Source organism: Rhipicephalus microplus, chromosome 1, assembly GCF_043290135.1.
Source record: "Rhipicephalus microplus isolate Deutch F79 chromosome 1, USDA_Rmic, whole genome shotgun sequence".
Taxonomy (NCBI): Eukaryota; Metazoa; Arthropoda; class Arachnida; order Ixodida; family Ixodidae; genus Rhipicephalus; species Rhipicephalus microplus.
The window spans coordinates 82,632,751-82,651,564 of record NC_134700.1 but is presented as its reverse complement, the minus strand read 5'-3'; the positions used below and the strand labels follow the sequence as shown (position 1 = coordinate 82,651,564).

The following is an 18,814-nucleotide window of genomic DNA, read 5'->3' as shown; positions in this document are numbered from 1 at the left end:
TCTGTAAATGTTGACAAATTTTCCTTTTCCATATACTTAGCGGGCTCGGGAGAGAGCACTTTTTTTTCTTTGGTTGGAACCGGACTCAGGCAGTCGACATCGAACATAAACGACACAGAATGAACCGCAACGAAATTGGGGAGAGGACAGCGCTGACACAGCGTTTAGAGTGGAGACCACCCCTGTCGGCCCCTTCCATCCCTCGGAACCGCTACTGGGGATGGCACAGCGCCTTTGAGTGAGTGTAGAGGGATTGTAAAAGAGAAAAGGTTGGATAAGGAACAAAAAAAAGTTATGGTCTGAAGGTTACTCCATAGAATTCTTGCTTTACGTGGAAGCGAAAAATTTCTGTAGATGTTGACAAATTTCCCTTTTCCATATACTTAGCGGGCTCAGGAGAGAGCACTTTTTTTTCTTTGGTTGGAACCGGATTCAGGCAGTCGACATCGAACATAAACGATACAGAATGAACCGCAACGAAATTGGGGAGAGGACAGCGCTGACACAGCGTTGAGAGTGGAGACCACCCCTGTCGGCCCCTTCCACCCCTCGGAACCACTACTGGGGATGGCACAGCACCTTTGAGTGAGTGTAGAGGGATTGTAAAAGAGAAAAGGTTGGATAAGGAACAAAAAAACTTATGGTCTGAAGGTTACGCCGTCGAATGCTTGCTTTACGTGGAAGCCAAAAATTTCTGTAGATGTTGACAAGTTTCCCTTTTTCCCTAAGTACTACGAAACTCCCTTATATATAAGGAAATTCTCCTAGATTTGGCAGCACTGGGTTAGACCCACTGCTTCATACAGGAGCCGCATGTTTCAGCCTTCGCTGGTTAACTATTAAAGGCGACAATCTTTCTTGGGGACCTTTGGCGCAAAAATTTTATTCTGTCTGTCTGTCTGTCCGTTTGTCCACCCTTAGCAGCACCCTAAATGGCACCAAAGTGACCAAACTCGACTCCAAACAGTCGACCCCAACCGAAGTGCCCACCAATATCTCTTAAGGTTTATCGTTCATACTTGTGCGATTGTTAAGTAAAAAGCAATTATTGCGCCTATCTGAAGCACCATGACAACACGTGAATACTATGTACGTGTATTTTTTACTATAAAGGGCATACATAAGTAATTTTAAGGATGGTAGCTTTTATAGCGCGGCGCTGGACATGCAACGCTTCCACGAAACGGCAAGTGTTTCCAGCGCTTTGCTAAGACGACACGGTGGTGGCACCTACCCGTCGTCTTGCGTTCTACACCTTATCACCTCAGAGACGGACGCGCACGGCACGCGCCCCATTTTCCCGAATAACTAGCACGTAGTGCTCATGTCTTCCGTGTGACGTGACTTGATGCGCTCATTCGCCTCCGCTGCACGCTCGAGGAACTTTAACGCAGCGCCTCCAATATACCATTCCTTGATTGTCTTGCGCAGAGCGTAAAAAAAGAACTGCTTTTTTCACTTTCTCCAGACGCAAGACTATCGTCTTTCGACGACATTTGCGGTGTAACATGTTGATACGGGGCGAACTTTTTGTATGCAGTGCTTAGGCGGAGATTTTTTTACAGAGCCTAACCAACAGGCAATAGGTCGGAAATGACACAGTCAGAATAAGATGGTGGTCTTCATCTAGTGGTGCCTTCCTCTTGTTGTTGTTGTTTTCCTCTGCACATGGTTCGTACCCAATGGAGTGGATCGGCCAATTATAAGGTGAACTTTCTCGGTGCTTTCTGCATTGCTTCACTTCTAGAAACGCTAGTTAGCTAACATGGTTTGAAGGGCCAATGTTGAATTTGAAAATATGCAGTGAGCCCACAGTTCAGCAAGAGATTGCTTAGTCGCAGCGATGTACTCCTCAATGGCGAATAAAACATCCCTGTGGCTGTACGCCAGTGCAAAGGCTTCATAAGAAAAAAGAACAGGTTCTAATAATTGCAAGCCCCGTTTTGAAGACGTGGTGCGAGTGCTTTCTCTGAATAAACGGAAACGGCGACAAGATAGTAAGAAGTGACTAATCTTTTTCTCTTGCGTACAGCAAATTCACAAAGGGGAACTTATTAAATCTTATCTATGCAACTTCAATTGAGCGAGGTAACGCGGCAACAAATTACCTCACGCAACATTCAGCATTCTTGAATTGGATAATTCTCTGCGCCAAAGAAATAACAAGTGGTTGTACTCCGGAGAGGCCATCAGTGCAGGGTCTGATAAATTTTGCCTGATTTCAAGCATGCGCAACCGCGCCACCATAATTTGTACTTTAGGTGGGAACATGAAAATGATCGGTTCTGAAAGCGACGCCTGCGTAAGACAATCAACCATTTCATTTAACACCAAACCTTTGTGCCCCGATGCCCAGAATAAATGGATGCTTCGAAGATGACAAGGAACCATTGATGTAAAAAGTTTCAGTATGAATGAGCAATCGGATGTGGACAGGGAAGAGCCCACATAAAACGAGTAAGTTATGATTACTACGACTGGAATCGAGGTATTTACCTTGTGCAAAGCTAACAATATTGTCATAAATTCAGCAAGAAAGACAGGAAGAAAATCTGGTAAGCGCAGTGAAAATGACCAAAAAAACACAGGGCATTATATTCCGATGTCGAATTTTTTGTCTGATTGTGACACATCCGTTGCAATAATGACATTCGTTGGCAGAATACTGAGATGTTCTTGCAGTAAACCATTTGAAATTCCGGTAGGTAATTGCTTAGGGTGAGTTGAGAAAATATCATGGTACACAATTTCTCGAGTATTTCGTTGCACACCTGAAGGATTATGAGCTTGTACATTTTGAGGCTCGAGTAACTATTGAACAAATACTATTTGTGGTTTGCGCAATCTGGGACAATGCGCAGAGAAAACTAAATCAGGATTGGAAATAAAAATAACGTTATCAGTGTTAAAGGTTGCTTCATATAATCGTAAAAAACAATCTGCACAGTAAGAATGTTAAAGCGACATAAAAGAGGTGGCAGCCGTGCTTTGAGGTATAAAACTGCATTCGCAGTATACTTTGGAAATCCTAAGCAGAACCGTAAAGTTTCCCTTTTTATAGAACGAGCCGAAGCTTATAGGCTGGTGCACCAGAAAAAACAACTCATGCAGCGAAACTTTGAAACAGGTCGGACATACTTTTTATATATTATCGAAAGTGTCCTCCACATCATCCCAAATCTACAGTTGTTCAACCTCCGCGATGCGCCCAATGCGCATACTCTTTTTGTCGCGATGTATTCAGTCTGAGGGCTACAGTTGATATGTTCATTATACGCAACTCCGATGTATTTTAAATATTGTAGTTGTGGAATATTTTGGAGCTTTAAATAATATATGCGTGATCTTAAACAGGAAAAACAAGAACAGGACATTTATTGGTATTCAGGTTCAACATCATACCACCCAGCCAAGCTCAAGTTCATTTGGGTATGTTTGCAAGATATTGTAAAGACACTGTACGTCATTTGCCATTGCAAATAAACCAGTGTCGAAGGCATAAACCTAGGTTTTCACATCTGGCTGAACGGAAGAATGTGCGGGGGAAAGTACCGACTCCTGAGGTAGACTTCGGGTTTGCTTGTGCTTACACGAAGAAAAAGCAGCTTGAAAAAAATTAAATTCTATTCCATTTAAAAACTCTGTCACCCATGCTACAACATAAGGTGGGAACCCATGAGTCCATAACTGATTATTCAAGATAGGATACTCTACACTATCGTATCTTTTACTAATGTCTAACGTTACTGAAGTCGCATACTGCTTTTTGTGGTGGGCAAAGTGAATATGACTTTCCAGACCTATATGTGCATGTCATATGGAATATCCAGATCTACAACCAATTTGGAAGGTACTCAACAGTTGTTTCTCGATAATAAACCTAACTATATGATCATAAAGTACCCTTTCAATATTATTCTACTACAACAAATGTTAAGACTATCGGTCTTATTTTGTCTAGATTACAGCCTGCCCCTTGCTTCTTAAGCATGACATCATTTTGTCAATCTTTCATTCATAAGGAATCAATGTTATTCTAAGGGAATGATTTACGAGACCTGAAAAATCATTTCAATATTCCTGGTTATCTTACTTGTTATATCATCAGGGCCTGGTGCTGCATTTGGTGATCTTTCCACAGCCTGATTTAACTTGGAGGTGCAGATTTATGTGTAGTCAGAGATGGCTGCTGTGTAAACAGAATTGAGAAGATGCGTTGAGAACCTGTTTTCTAGTCCTTCAGCCTTGATTGATTTTATGATTCTTGAAGTTCTTGGGAGGTGTGAACTACTGAGTCGACATTTCCTGTTATAGAAATCCTCTTGCTACCTCAAAAGAAGTTCAATATTGCACGTTGGTTATTCAATTTAGACAGGTACTCGAAATGTTCTTAATCATAATTCTCTTTCGCTCGCGATACAGGGCGGTTTAATGTTGCTGCAATGAACAGATAACACTTCCGATTTTCTGAACTCTGATTACATATAAGTCTTTTTCATGCAGCTTTCCTTCTTCTATAGTCTTGTGTGCACTCAGTATTCAACCATCGGCTAGGTGGGGCACTTTTAATTAACACCGAACCAATTACAAAATCTTAAGTATTCTTGGAAATTTCTAAAGCAGAACAGGCATTTCTGCCGAGGTCTTCATTTTGACCACTAGACGCTGCCTTAATATTAGAACGCAAGCAGACTTTAAATGTTTTGTATTAGACCAACGTTTTCTTTATCTTTTCAAAAAGTTTTAAAAATATGCGATTTCAAAGTACACGAGAAGATGGTCCCTATTTAAAGAGTAATCAATTGTTTTCCAAGATTTTACTGAAACACTTGTGCTGCAAAACGTAAGATCTAACACTGATCGTGTGCGACCGCGAATAAATGCAGAATGCCTCCCATTTTTGCAGGTAAGATTTTTATGAATCATCCAATACACACAGAAGAACGTAATGTGAGTGTAAATAACCAGTAAGAAGGAATTCATTCTTGCAACTGGCTAAGGCTGTAGCTAAGTGTTGAGCATTATACACACCCGCAGGAAAATATGCGTTTATAAGTGAAAAAGGTCAGTGGCCAGGCATACTGTGGTCAAAATTTCACAGTCTGAGAACAAAAATTGAAAAGCTATGCTCGCTGTGTGGCAAAATTTATTCGACACTGGCATAATAAAACTACCTCCTAGTCATGGTGGTCTACCCGAAATGCTCTAAAATCATTCACATTATCTCTTAGCAGCGTTGCACCATGTTTCTTTTAATAATATGATATCGAGATATAACTGAAAAGTTAAGCATAGTATGTCAGGTGAAGCAGAAATCAAAGACCGACAATCTTATTGTAGTACTTTCAAGGTACATATGTTGACGAACGAATCACTTCAGCGACTGCCGCTGCTAAATTACTCTCCTTGATAAGTGAACTGGCAATGAAAGTCAAGGAATTTTTACTGGAGACCCAGTGCGCTTCTGACGCTTGAAATATTGTCATACATTCATTTTATTTTGATCCCCTGCGTGAGTTGGGGTAGAACGTTCAGACAAATTTTGAGTTTCCTAGTTTTGGGGTTTCCGCTATGGGGCTCATTTCAACATATCTTCTATTGCACAAGGCGTGGACTTGGCTATCGGTACTGTTACTGAAATCAGCTGTGTAATTTCTGAGCAAAACACTTGAGAATTGGTATTCACTCGCTTACGCTCGTACCTATGTGTTCCAACGCTTTCGACACTGCCTTCTGCACAGCTGATTCAATAAAATTCAAAAGCTCTGTTTTACTTAGTGGCTGGTACCTCGATGTAACCCTGGCATATCCAAAGACGCTATCCTTCACTACTCTTATCGCTTATCACCGCGAGCAACGTCGTCTGTCCATCAGTTTAGGTCATTGGCCCTTGCGTGCAGTTGGAGTAATCGACAGCATAATTTCTTGTGCAGAGGCAGCACTTTCGTTCTAGGCAGTGAACTCATTCAATAAATGGTCATTGCCACAGACCCAGCAACGTGAATTTGACTTACAGCCTTCTACACTGTGGCCGAAACACCAACGGTTTCGGCCCTGGAGACGAAGAGAAGCGAGGCGATCGACTCTAAAAATGAGTGTTCATATTTCCAACTCTGATGAAGAAGTGCCGGAAAAGGTAGCAATAACCGACTCAGTGGGGACTCTTTCACCGTTTACTAAGCGGTTGTACTGGTACACTGCTATGACCCCTGAATAAGCTTTTTCAGAGTCTGAATGGGTGTTAGCGTAGAGTCGACTCCTCTCTTTGTGCATGGTAATTGAGCCAGAATAAACGCACTCATCGAGACCGAAACAACTGTCATGCACTTTAGCATGTCTGAAACGCGTGACCGATCTGATGATATGCATGCTAAACTACCTATTCTGAACTGATGAACATCACTTATCAGTTCGAAGTGCGGCGTCGTTGCCTGCAGCTCCGTCTGGATCACCTTTGGTATCTTGAGAATAATAAATTCGCCACTCGAGGGCACCAGTGCGACAGGGATGATGCCAACACACTGCGGAAAAAAGATTCCAATGGCAAATCATCATTAGGCAAGGAGGCTGGCCAAGAGCTGTGCGCTTGGCCAGGAGATGTATTACACATTACCCTTTATTCGATTGCCTAAACAAGTACTTTACAACGCCAGTTAGTCAAAACAGGTCAAATTCACCCCAAGACACAGCCAGACCACCGTCCAAAGGAGACTGAGTGCGAGCCTGGGAGCTGATCAGAAGCACCAAAGGTTCGAATGACCTTGGCTTGGCTTGGCCTTCCTCTTGTGACGATGATCGTTGTTCCCCGTCGTCGTCTTCCATTGTTCATTATATTTACCCCCGTCAAGAAAGATGATACCATTCTGGTGATCTAACTGTGAGTGGGTCCAAATGCGGATTGAAGCGGTCTCCGTTAACATTATTCGTTCCACGCCGATCACGGTTGCTCGACGGCGTACTGGTTTGAATGGCGTAGTTCACTGGTGAAGCACGGTCGACTTGAGAGTAGATTGGGAGACAAAGCAGGAGCGCCGGGTGGTATACGCAGCCATACATGTATTCCGGGCGCGAAGTTTTGTACAAAAAAATGGTAATCCTCGCACGCATCTTTCTGGCGTACTTGGTTTTTTGTCGTAAACTGCTTGGCTAGTCGCCCTCAGCTTGGCTTTCTGCTTTTGAACAACCTTAATTAACAGCACATTATAACAAGAAGTTGCGCTTTCGCATCGCATATAAATTTTTATTGTAGGTTTCACGCGCGCGTGTTTAAGAAGTTGATTAAGCGTGTGCCCAGCGCTAAGACAGCCCGTTCTTTGAACAGCCCAGGTGTTCTCGGTGTGGATCGCTGTCGAGGCGCTGACACCCATCGTGGCTTCCGTGTTCGGCTCCCAGGTGTACAATGCTTGCATCAGCTTCTACCCTGGCCTGCCCTACTTCGTTTACGTGCTCTTCGAGATATACCCACTCGCGTCAGTCGTGTAAGTACATCTATGAATCATTTACGCAGACCAGCGGTACCTGGTTTGAGTAATTATGCAAAAAACAGAGCGAATATCTTGTTCAGAAAACAATTTATATATGATAATATCGTTCAAGTAGGGGAAGCCTACGTGGCATCCCTATTTTTGTCTGTTGTCACTAATTATGTGTTTCTCTTCGTTTTTAGACCCACTCACTGTATGTGTTATGTTTAGCCACCGTCCTTCAGTCTCAAATCAACTGCTGTAAGGCTCAGGCTACGAGTTGTACACAAGCAACGTGCCGGCAAGGAAGAACGTAGCTATTTTCATGACTGCGAGGTAATAAATTTTGTTTGATCTAATTTGGCAGCTAGCGACAGAACGTTACACTTCGTGATGCGTACATGGTAGGGGGTGCTTCGAAGTTATGCCATAGGGAAATACACTATATAACGAGTGACCACTCGAGCCTTTTCGCAAGGAAGGATCTGGCTAACTGCTAGATTGCATACCCATGCTCACTTCTACTCCTTCGCCCAAGGCATGAAATAGCCGTTTCAGAAAGGCAATGAAAACCCAATTTTGGCATGAAAATTTTGCAAAGAAATTTTATTGATTTCTGCATTTTTATATCCGCTTTACATCGTGTCTCGCTGACATTGACAGGCAGCTGGATAACCACCTTATTAAGTGCTGCAGTGCCGTTTTTCGTTATGTCGACGATTTTTTAATTTTTCCCACAATGACATTCACTGTAAGGACATAGATCACATTCTCAAGTGGTTCAGTAAGCATGGAATAGGTCTCACCTTCACTCACAAAGTATGTAAGAAGTACGAGCTACAGTTTCTGGACCTAAAGCTAACCTTTGTTAAAAATAATTTGTGTTGGAAATATGACCCAAGATCAGTGAAGCCTATCTTTAACTACAAGTCTGGCCGTTCTAAGATTGTGAAAAGAGCGATTGCAAAGACAATTTTAAATGTGTCGCCCAGGGAATCGTGTGTGCACGTGTCGAATACTGCTTTTCATAATCAGGTGAAACGCGTAGTAGATGCTGGGTATCCTGACAAGGTTATTTCGTCTGTGTGTGAGTCGATGGTTCGGAGCGCTAAGCTCGTGAAACACAGAGGAGCTCAAGCAAAATGTGATGAAAAAAAAGAGCAGTTCTTTCTTATGTACACAAATAGGCGCATGGGCTCAAAAACGTAGGTTCAAGGTATGGCGTCGACGTTCTTTTTTCCGCCAAACATAAGGTAGGTCGCATTTGCCCGATGGTTGATAATGCGCTGAGAAACAAACAAGCCAAAGGGAGATGCACTGTGAATCATTAGAACAAGTACGTCGCATGCGTAAAAAAAGCTGTGTATTGAACTCCATTATCGTGTGGTCGGGAGTACGTGGGACAAACGAAACGATGTGTGAATGTTCGTTTAAGAGAGCATGAGTTATCTCTTCAAAGGGTCGCGCGACTGCATCTACCGGAACATTGCAGGTCATACGGTTGTCGTCCCATTTTTAGAGAACCACCATCATCTTCAAGCATCCTAACCAACTAGTAAGAGAAACCGCTGAGGCATATTATATAAAAATTTGGTGTAGCAAGTGCATTAGTGAACCATCCGTCACACTGCACGAAAAAGAATTAAGTTATTTAGGCCAATCTTGATTATTGCCATCAGTGTGACAAAGCTACCTCGGTACACCTCTTGTTCTGCGCATGTCGTGATGTAGCCTGCCAGTACCTATATATACATATCACCCCGTATTTTTTTTTTCGAATAAACAACAGTTGTGAGTCAGCGCCGTCTTTTGTTCCTCTATTGCTCCTTCCCTGCCCTGTGTTTTTTTGTGTGTTGCGCTGTAAATAGGATCAAGATAGTGGTAAAGACACTCGCTTTTGGAGCATGAGGGTACAAGTTCAAATCCCAGCATAGCGATATTTTATTTTATTTATGCTGAGTACATTATCAGGTTTGACCGGCCAGTCGTGGCGTTGAAAGCAGTGCACTAGCTCAGCCGCATGACCCTATGGGAGTACCCGCTCTTTATGTAAGTATGTTTTTCTATAGTTCTGTCAGCTTGGGTTCGTGCAAAAAAGAGCCATCCAGTTTCCGGAAAGCGAGCGACGTTTATTGCCACATGTTCATCATCGCGTGGCGCGATAACGCACACAGGAAGGATGCGGAGTGCGAATTTTATCAGTGCAGTGCCTGCGCAATATCGACTGGACGATCAACCATAGAGAAACATACTTACATGAAGAGCGGACACTCCCATAGTGAACTGTGGCCCAGCTACTGCACTGCTTTCAGCGCCACGAGGGGCTGATCAGACAGATGGTGTCTTTTGTACAAGCAAAAAAAAACAAAGCTATTGTATCCGATTCTGGGATTTGTACCCGCACCCTCATGCTCCGAAAATGAGTGTCTTCACCACTAGGCTACACAGCCAACCGTGCAAAAAGTAATACATCTATAGCACATCTAAACCACATGAATTTGTACCCTTTGTGCAAAATAAATGCAGAAAAACAACAATTTCTAGTCAAACATTACTGATTTTCGTGGTAATACTTTAAATTTTCTCAGTGGGACACGTTGTAAAGCGGATGTCAAAGATGCACAATAATAAAGCTTCTTTTTTGCAAAAATTTGATGCCAAACCTATGTTTCCATTGACCTCCTGAAGCGGTTATTATATGCCGTGACAGAAGAGTGATGATGATGATGATCTCTGTGGTCTTCCCCTTTATACCGGGAAGGCACCTTTTCGTGTCCTGACCGGAACGAGAAAAAAAAAGGAAAGGAAAATCACACCATGTCCATGAACATCACAATTGTTCACTGTCTCCTTGACCACCACTGTAGAAGCCTTGCTTTGGTCATTGCTGTCGCTGCGAGGGGTGCACGTTGGTATCGCGGCTGTCACCTCCCGGTGCGCCGCAGTCTTTCACAAAGCCGAGTGCCTCCGGTAGTGTGGCGCCATCTGCCTGACGGGGACACAGGCATTCGCAGTGAAGCACCAGGTGTTCAATGTTCTCCTCGTCTTTCCCGCATGTCCTGCACTGCACAGTGCCGTCGGCTAACGACGGGTCGAAGTGACGGCGATACACCTGAGTACGGAGCGCTCTAGCACGGGCCTCAAACAGAAGTGCACTGCCGACATTATTGTCGTATGATCGTTCGGCGGAGATGGTGGTCTTGTGAGCTCTGTATAAGGCCAGGCTGGGTTTCTTCTCCATAGCCGCCTGCCACATCGACGTCTTAACTTCCTGCACTCTATTCCGTACTCCTACTGCCCATTTCCTCTCACTGTCCTCCTGGACAGGGTCAGTAAAAAGGGAGTACTTGCGGCACAGATTGTGGAGACGCCTGCGCCATGGTGTGTTCATGCCCTTGATAGCTGTGTATCTAAATACACGACGGGCCCACCGCTGGTCGTTCATGAGGCGAAGACGTCCTTCGTAGGCCGCCTTGCTCCTTGCCTCGCGTGCCTCGTAACTTGACCATCCGACGTCGCCCTGTATAGCTTCGACAGCCACACGTCCATAACACGCCAGCGCCAGTCGGTCGACCTCACGTTGACCTCTTTCCAACCACTGGCGTGTTGCTGCAGACAGGCAGATGACGGCGTTGGCGAATGTCAGCACTGGCACATGTACTGCCTTCCACAGTTCGCGCACCAGTACAAACCAGTTGCACCCCCACAGACTCCGCCGTCGCAGCACGTTGTCGGCCCTCACAGAAGCCTGTCGAACGTGCTCCTCTTGCTTGTCATAGATATCTGCGGAGGTGCAAAGGTTGACACCGAGATACCGGTACTGGTTTGATACCTGAATGATTCCTCCATCGGGAAGCTGCACATCAATGGTCTCCACGCCGGAAAACTGCAATATGGTCGATTTCTTGGCATTGAAGTGAAGGCCCAGACTCTTCAGGTGGTCTGCCGCCAGTGTTACCAACCTCTGAAGGTCACTGCTGCGCTCAGCCAGTAATACTAGATCATCCGCGAACACCAAGCCGGGCAGCGTCCATGTCTGCGCCACCCCACCAATCATGAGGCGGAACGCGAAGCCAACTCCCGATTCCACGAGTGCCTGCTCGAGTCCCGCCACATATAGCATGTATAGCAGCGGAGACAAAGGGCAGCCCTGCCTGAGTCTTCTTGTCACTCTCACAGGCCGTGTTCTGGTGGCTCTGAAGCATGCTACCACCGAGCTATCTGCATAGAACCGCCGGAGAAAGTCTGTCCACACGCTCGGAATTTGTCGTTGCTCTAACTGGTGGAAAAACTCCTCGTGTGGCACACTATCATAAACCTTGGCGACATCCAGAAGGCATCCAAGCAGACCTCTGGTTTCTCTCCGTGCCACCTCGATGGTCTGGGCGAGCACGAAAAGATTGTCTTCCAAGCGTAGGTTCCATCGGAAGCCATTCTGGAGTTCTGACAGTATGCCCCTCTTCTCCGCCCAGCCGCTCATCCACACCTTCAAGACTTGAGCGAAGAGTCTATATAGGACGCTCGTCACCGTGATTGGTCTATAGTCGCCCAGCAGTCCAGCGTCGCCTCCTCTCTTGCACACGAGGCTTACTCTGCCGCATTGCCAGTCCGGTGGGATTGGGCCGTTCTTGAGGATGGTATTGAAAATTCCCGTGAGGTGTTCTCGAGCAGACTTCCCCAAGCATTTCACAAGGCCCGCCGGTATGCCGTCCAGTCCGGTAGCAGTGCTTGCACTGATACGCGGGAGTGCACGCTCAAGAGCGATCCTCGTTATCTGCCAATGGTCCTCTTCACTTGACTGGTGAGGCTCATCCGGGTCGCCGTTTACTGCTGAGGTCGATTTGTCATGTGTGGGATTGAAGAGCTCTTGCATGTGGGTCGTGAGGTGCGCTGCGAGGTCGGTGACCGGTAGGTTGCTAGAGTGGTGTCGAATTTCAGGAGCCCGAGTTTGGCGATCTAACGAAGACACATATTCCCAAAATTTGTTTGCACCGTCACGCCCTGCCTCTGTGATAGCTCGCAATTGTTTGCTATTGTACTGAGCTATTTTGCTTTGTACGAGGATCCGCATCTCTCTTTTGAGGCGGAGGTATTCCTCCCAGGTACTCATGCACTCCTCTCCGAGTGATGTCCTAACAGCCGCTCTATGTAGGCGATTCGCCGTTCGTCTTGCAATAAGGGCCCGTTGTACTTCTTCGTCCCACCAGCCTTTGCGCCTTAGGCCGCCGCGGGAATTTACGCGAATTTCGTGCTTCTTCATGATGCGTCTCAGTTCGAGCACAAATTGATCATTTGTTGGAGGTTTCGTCGGTTGAAAGTTCTGCTCGAATGCTTCCGCGACTGCCGCATACTCCGACTGCGGGAGGTGCCTTTCAGCTGGGTTGCGATGTTCCTTCGCAATGGTTCGCCAGGAGGATCGAGAAAAGCTCAACTTGATTCGGTTGTGGTCACTTCCTATGCTGAATTCACCCTTTTCATCGATGTTCGTGTGGGTGAGACGTCGTGCTAAAGCAGGTGTCACAAGCACGTAATCAATACAGCTGCGACTGTTCCTGACACTCCAGGTGTACTGTCCTTCACATTCTGGACGAAGATTTAGCACATCTAAGGCGAGTGTACGTGCCAGTGCCAGTAGTAGTTGGTATCATTGGTATCTTGGAAGCCATCCAGAGCTTGGAGGTGCCAATTGAAATCGCCCATAATGAGAACCTCTCGCTGGTTTGCCCATCTTGCCACGTCTTCCCTGATGCACTGCGCCATTTGTGAGTTTCCGGCATCAGCTCCAGCAGATACGGCAAAGTAGGCCACCCCTACCAGGACTGCCAGCCCTTGCAGGTAGCCCTCGACCCACATATGCTCAACACACGGGCTGTCCAGTTTCTTCCAAGCTGACCTAGTTTTCCACAGGAAACCTATTCCTCCCCCTTTCCTCGATTCACCTAAACGGTTCAAGCCAGCCCACTGCCAACTTTTATGTACTGGTGGCTCTTCCATGACTCGAAGGTGTATTTCAGCCACGGCATATATCTCTATATCTTCGTCACCCATCATCTGATATAGTTCTTCCCATTTGCTCGCCGTTCGAGCACCATGTAGGTTAAGGAAGCCTACATGTATGTCCTCGTTCTTCTTGCGGCTGTGGCGACGGCGGGTCGACTTTTTCCTTACGTCCTGTGCCAGGAGCGCTTCTGCCTCCTCTGTGGATTGGCCATTTGTAGAATTGCCTGTCCCAGGGCAGTCATCATGGAGATTGTTGGTTTCACCCTCCATGCCTTGTGCTTGTAGTTGCCCGACGGGCGAAGCCCTAAAAAAGCACATAGTCTGCGTCCCAATCGTTGTCCTAGTTGCTCGAGGACGTATTCACTGTAGGAAGTTCCATTCATCTTATCTTGGAGAGTCTTTGTGACACTGACGAACTCCACGCGCGTTCCAATGTCTGAGCAAATTTTACGTAGGTTTTGATTCCACAACTCGCACTTTATCTGCATGGTATCGTCTTTGGGTCCTACTTCTGGGACGCCGTACACCACGAAAAAGGGGCCTTTCGCTCTTGCCTTCCACGAAGTTATTTGGGACTTGATCTTCTCAGTTGAATCATGTGGAGATGTGTTGTCTAGGATGTCGCTGAGACCGGCGTGCAGAACTACGATGGCCTCTGTTGAATCCTACACGTCCGACGCAGTCTCAATGGCTTCCATTGTTTCCACAAGCCTGGCATCTTTTTTCGTACGGCAGTGTACACCTCTGTGCCATGCACTGGCTTGGAGGACTGCCTGTTTGAGTCTACGTGCATTGCCATCCCCATAGACGAATGCACCCGGGAGTCCTGCTGGCCGTTCTGGGGGCCGTTGGCTGTTTTCTTGCGCGAAGATGGTATGGAGGCCTGGCTATCCTCTGCCCTCTCCTTGCGCAGTCGCTTCTGAGCCCGCTTGCTGCGTTTGACCTGCCACCCTACGGCCTCCGCGGGAGAGCCACCCACTAGCTCTTGATCGCTGTTGGGCTTGTTCTGGGATTGGTCTATCACTTTGCCAGCATCGACGGCCGCGGCTTTGACCGCATTCCTGTCATCGCCACCCAGTAGCTCTTGATCACTGTTGGGCTTGTTCTGGGATTGGACTATCTCTCTGCCAGCATCGACTGCCGCGGCTTCGACCGCATTCCTCACATCGCTTACATCTTCTGCAGACTTGGTCACTTCTACCCTCCTCGTCGCACTGGTGTTCTCGTGGCTGCTCGTTTTGTCTGCGTCTATTATGTCCAAAGCTCTCTGTAGTGCTCCAACTTGTTCAAGTAATGCTCCTCTCAGCCTTCTCTCCTCTGCAAGTTTGTCCAGCAGCACCTCTCGCTCGTTTTTGCTGTTCACAATATGTGCTTCCAACCGTGCCGCCAGGCTATCTAAGGCCAACTGCCACCTCTCCGACTCCTGTTTGTATTGTAACTGAGACTGTTCCCTCATGACCCTCATTCTTTCGCATATGCGACAAAGGAAGGACGAATCAGCCTCCGCCTCTTGCGTTGTCTCAAATGGTGTGTCAGATCGCTCGAGCCATCGCTCGCAGCTCGGACACTGCACCCAATCGACCAGCTATTCTCCATCTAACGCCTTTCCGTTTGACGCCTTCGCCCTCTTGGTGGGCTTCATTTCGGTCGAGTCCACACAACACCGCACTATGGTCAAACTGGCGCCACCTCTCGACCGCAGTCGGTACCACCACGTGTCGGCTTTGGCGCTGCCTCGGTGGCCACTAAAGCGAGACCGGCCTGTTAGGCCTCGTCCCCCACATAGGCTTGTGTAGCGCGTCGTTACACTGTCACCGCACAGAGATGTCTCGATGGTCTCCCGCCGATGTGCAAGATTGCTGAGATACGCTTTAACGGCTCATTACAGCACGCACCACATTACAGCACGCACCACATTACAGCGCCACCGTCGCAAAGCTCCTCACACGTGAATGCGGGAGAAAACAGGCGCCACCTCTCGTGCACAGTCGGTATCCTCACCTGCCGGCGTGGGTGCTGTCGCGAGGCCACTAGAACGAGACAGGCCTGTTAGGCCTCGTCCTCACATGGGCTCTTACAGCGCGAAATTACGCTGTCACCGCACATATATGCTGTCCCTATGGTTCCTGGCACTCGGTGAGACACCTCCCAGCCCGGTTAGGTGATATGGTTGGGCGATATACGCCTTGACAGCACATCGCATCACGAGCACGTTGCAGAGCACTTCCTTCGAGCCAGCACCTTTCGCAGCTCGCAAGCGAACATGGGCGCGCCATCTAGCGGTTGGTCACAGCCTATCTTTCTGGACCGCGAAGAGGCTCGAGTGGCCACTTTTTATAGAGTGGCCACTCGAGTGGCCACTCTTTATAATAATTACGGGGTTCCGCCGCCCACCACAGAAAGACACATTGGTAGCTATGAATGGTAGCAGGGCGTGAGCAGGCGAAACGGTCTACCACCGATACACTCGCTCGCTGAATTTCGTGCCGACCGGTTGTGCCACTGCGATCTCCGACAACAGCGTAGCTTTGGCCGACTGGGCTCACCCTACGCCATCTCCTGACGGCGATCTCCAACGACAGCGCAGCTCTGGCCGACTGGGCTCACCCTACGCCATCTTCTGACGCCTACAAAAGTTCTCACCGGTGGTGCCCCGTCCTCGCACTCCTGTGACTGTGTCCATCTTTTCTATCTTCTCCTTACTTCTGTCGTTCGCTGTTCCTGTGCCTTGCTTTCTCCTTCCCCTCTATCAACCTCTTTACCTCTTAATCCTATCCTTTTAATCCCTCTGGGTGCACGTTAAAGAACCCCAGGTGGTCGAAATCTCCGGAGCCCTCCTCTACGGCGCCTCTCATAATGAAATGGCGGTTTTGGGATGTTAAACCCCACATATCAATCATCAAGTATCCTTTTAATCCCTCTTTTACCCCCACCACTCGCGAGCTACTGTTGAGGTGTCCCCACTGAGAGACAGTTACGGAGCCCGCTTTTCTCTTCTTTTCATTTAAAATCACTCCCTCCCCCCTACCACCGATAGAACGATGTGACACTTAAGCATATTTGGCATGGAATTCATTTCTAATGATGGTTAAAGGCGCTTCAAACATTGCCAGCTGACATTACTGAGTAGGCCATAGAATTGTATTACAGGTTGAAGCAACATTGTTGTGCTCGTCGCACTGTGGCCTTCGACATTAGCCAGCGGCGTGCCGTTGCTCCGGTCGTCTCATTCGCAAGCCGAGCACGCAATCGGAGAAAGCGTGGCCTCCGAGATGGCGGGCGCAAGGCAGGTTTTTCTCCGGATATCCGAATCGCATATGGAGAGCGTGTTTCCAGAGGTGGGCGTGGCCCGTTATTTTCTCCCCACTGCGGCGCTGCTTCATATGGTTGAAAAGGCTGCCGCCCTGTTGGCAAAGTTTTCATGTGGCAAACAAAAATTTGAGCTTTTGTTATATAACTTCGCACTCATTTGGGAGTATGGGGTCAAGGTGCGTGAGAGGTAAAGTGAATGCTTGGGCGTACATAATCTCAAATGGGCTTTTCTGCTGTATATCTGCACCGTCCATTTTAGAGCACTTACATTTGCGATGTCTCTGCGAGAGATCAGCATATGCTGGAAACTTGCTGCACATCGAGGTTTGCAGGCTGTATAGTATGGAATGCACTGCTGAAGAAAAAATTGGCAGCATATCCACAGAGTGAATGATGGAGAGTGGGGCGAAGCATTCATCTGTCCATTCGCTCTTGCTTCCGTCTGTCCATGCGTCCATACGCCCGTCCGTGCGTGCGTCTATTCGTGCGTCCGTCCCTGCGTCCATCCATGCATCCGCCCCTGCGTCCGTTCATGCGTGCATCCATGCATCTGTCTGTGTGTCCGTTCATCCATGTATTCAACACTCCAAGTTCCACCATCTCGCATCTTTTCATCATATATTCCCCATATAGAAGCACCGCTATCTAGCGAACATTCCGAGGACTAAACGAGAGGTGGCACATGCACACTTTCTTACGGCTTGCGCTTCGGGTCTACTTCCCACCTTTAACCACCTCGAGTTCATTGTATATACTAGTTCACTGTACTCATGGCACTGCGGCCCAACGCTCGCTAAACCTTTCTGAAACCAAGGAGGTTACGCCCAGCGAGTATAACGTAGCAACCCTTTCTTGCCAGATAGTGCTCAATGTAAATGCCAATGGCTGCTAATGGGGAAAAGACGGGAGCATTCGGCTTTTAGTTAACGCGCACGCCACGAACTTTTTATTATTCAACAAAGCACAGGAGAAATCTCCCACCGGCACCATTTTGCAGGTCAAAATGTAACACTTGTTACATACTACGACTACGACTACGAGGGACAAACGGGTGCCGCTTTAAGGAGCTTTGCCCCTAAAAAAAGTCACACCTTTTGCGCAAAGGCGAAGCAATGAACGCGATAGCACATAATTTGCAGGTCACGCGCATAATGGCAAGCAGATCTAAACGTGCCCCGCGTTCCTCTCGCACAAACGAGGCACTAAACGCACTCAGAGGTACAGATAAACTCGGATAAGCGTCTCAGTTGTTACTTTGCTGAGTCTGAAAAGCGCGCCCTTTTCGCAAAGTGAAGCTGTGCAACGATTGCAGTGACCTTTGTGCGCCCCGTAACTACAACATAATTGTTCCAGTGCAAGCCCCACGCCAGCCAGGACTTATGATTCTCCCCAGCGGGAGATAAGAGCGCGCGAGAGCTCGTTTGCGCCCCTCCTCTCTGGGGGCCAAAGTATGTTGAGAGATGAGAGCCGCCGCGTGCTTGTTGCGCCATTTTGCTGAAAATGCTGCAAACACGATGCCCCCCCCCCCCCTCCCTAGATGCTCGCCAACAGCGGTAAGTGGTAGATATAAATAGCTCGCCTTTTGAACTTTCGAAGAGGCACCCCTCGGTGGCTCAGTGGTTTACGCCTCGCATTCAAGGCGCGGAGGTCACATGTGCATGTTCCGCCGGAGCATAGCCTCCTTTATTTTCTGTGCCTGCGCTTTGCCGCCGGGATCAAAGGGAGCCGACCGTCAGGATGAGTTCCCGCAATCACCACCAGGCGGCGCTGCCTTCCCAGAACCGGCTAAGACATGCTAAGCAGCGACATGCTAAGCAGTGGGGTGAACCGACAGATGATGTTGAAAGAAAATGGGCAACCTTTCTAAGCTGTAGAAGGGATGCATCCCTTCTGATCAATGAAAAGATTAGAAGGAAGGGAGCTCAGTGGCTGGCAGAAGTACATAAAAAAGATAGAAAGGCAGCTGCGAAACTTTGGAACCATCTAAACTCCCTAAGAAATGAGACGAGCCTAGAGCAGAGTTTTATAACCACAGCCCA

General features: G+C 47.5%; 1 protein-coding gene across 1 annotated transcript in view; it reads left to right on the top strand.

The window, feature by feature from the left end:
* Positions 1 to 18,814, top strand: part of LOC142765475 (putative peptidoglycan muropeptide transporter SLC46) — a 236,615-nt gene that overhangs the window by 63,312 nt on the left and 154,489 nt on the right. Inside the window, exon 3 of the mRNA XM_075866516.1 lies at positions 7,322 to 7,478. Within this exon, the coding sequence (XP_075722631.1) occupies positions 7,322 to 7,478 (157 nt within the window). The remainder of the gene's footprint in view (positions 1 to 7,321; positions 7,479 to 18,814) is intronic.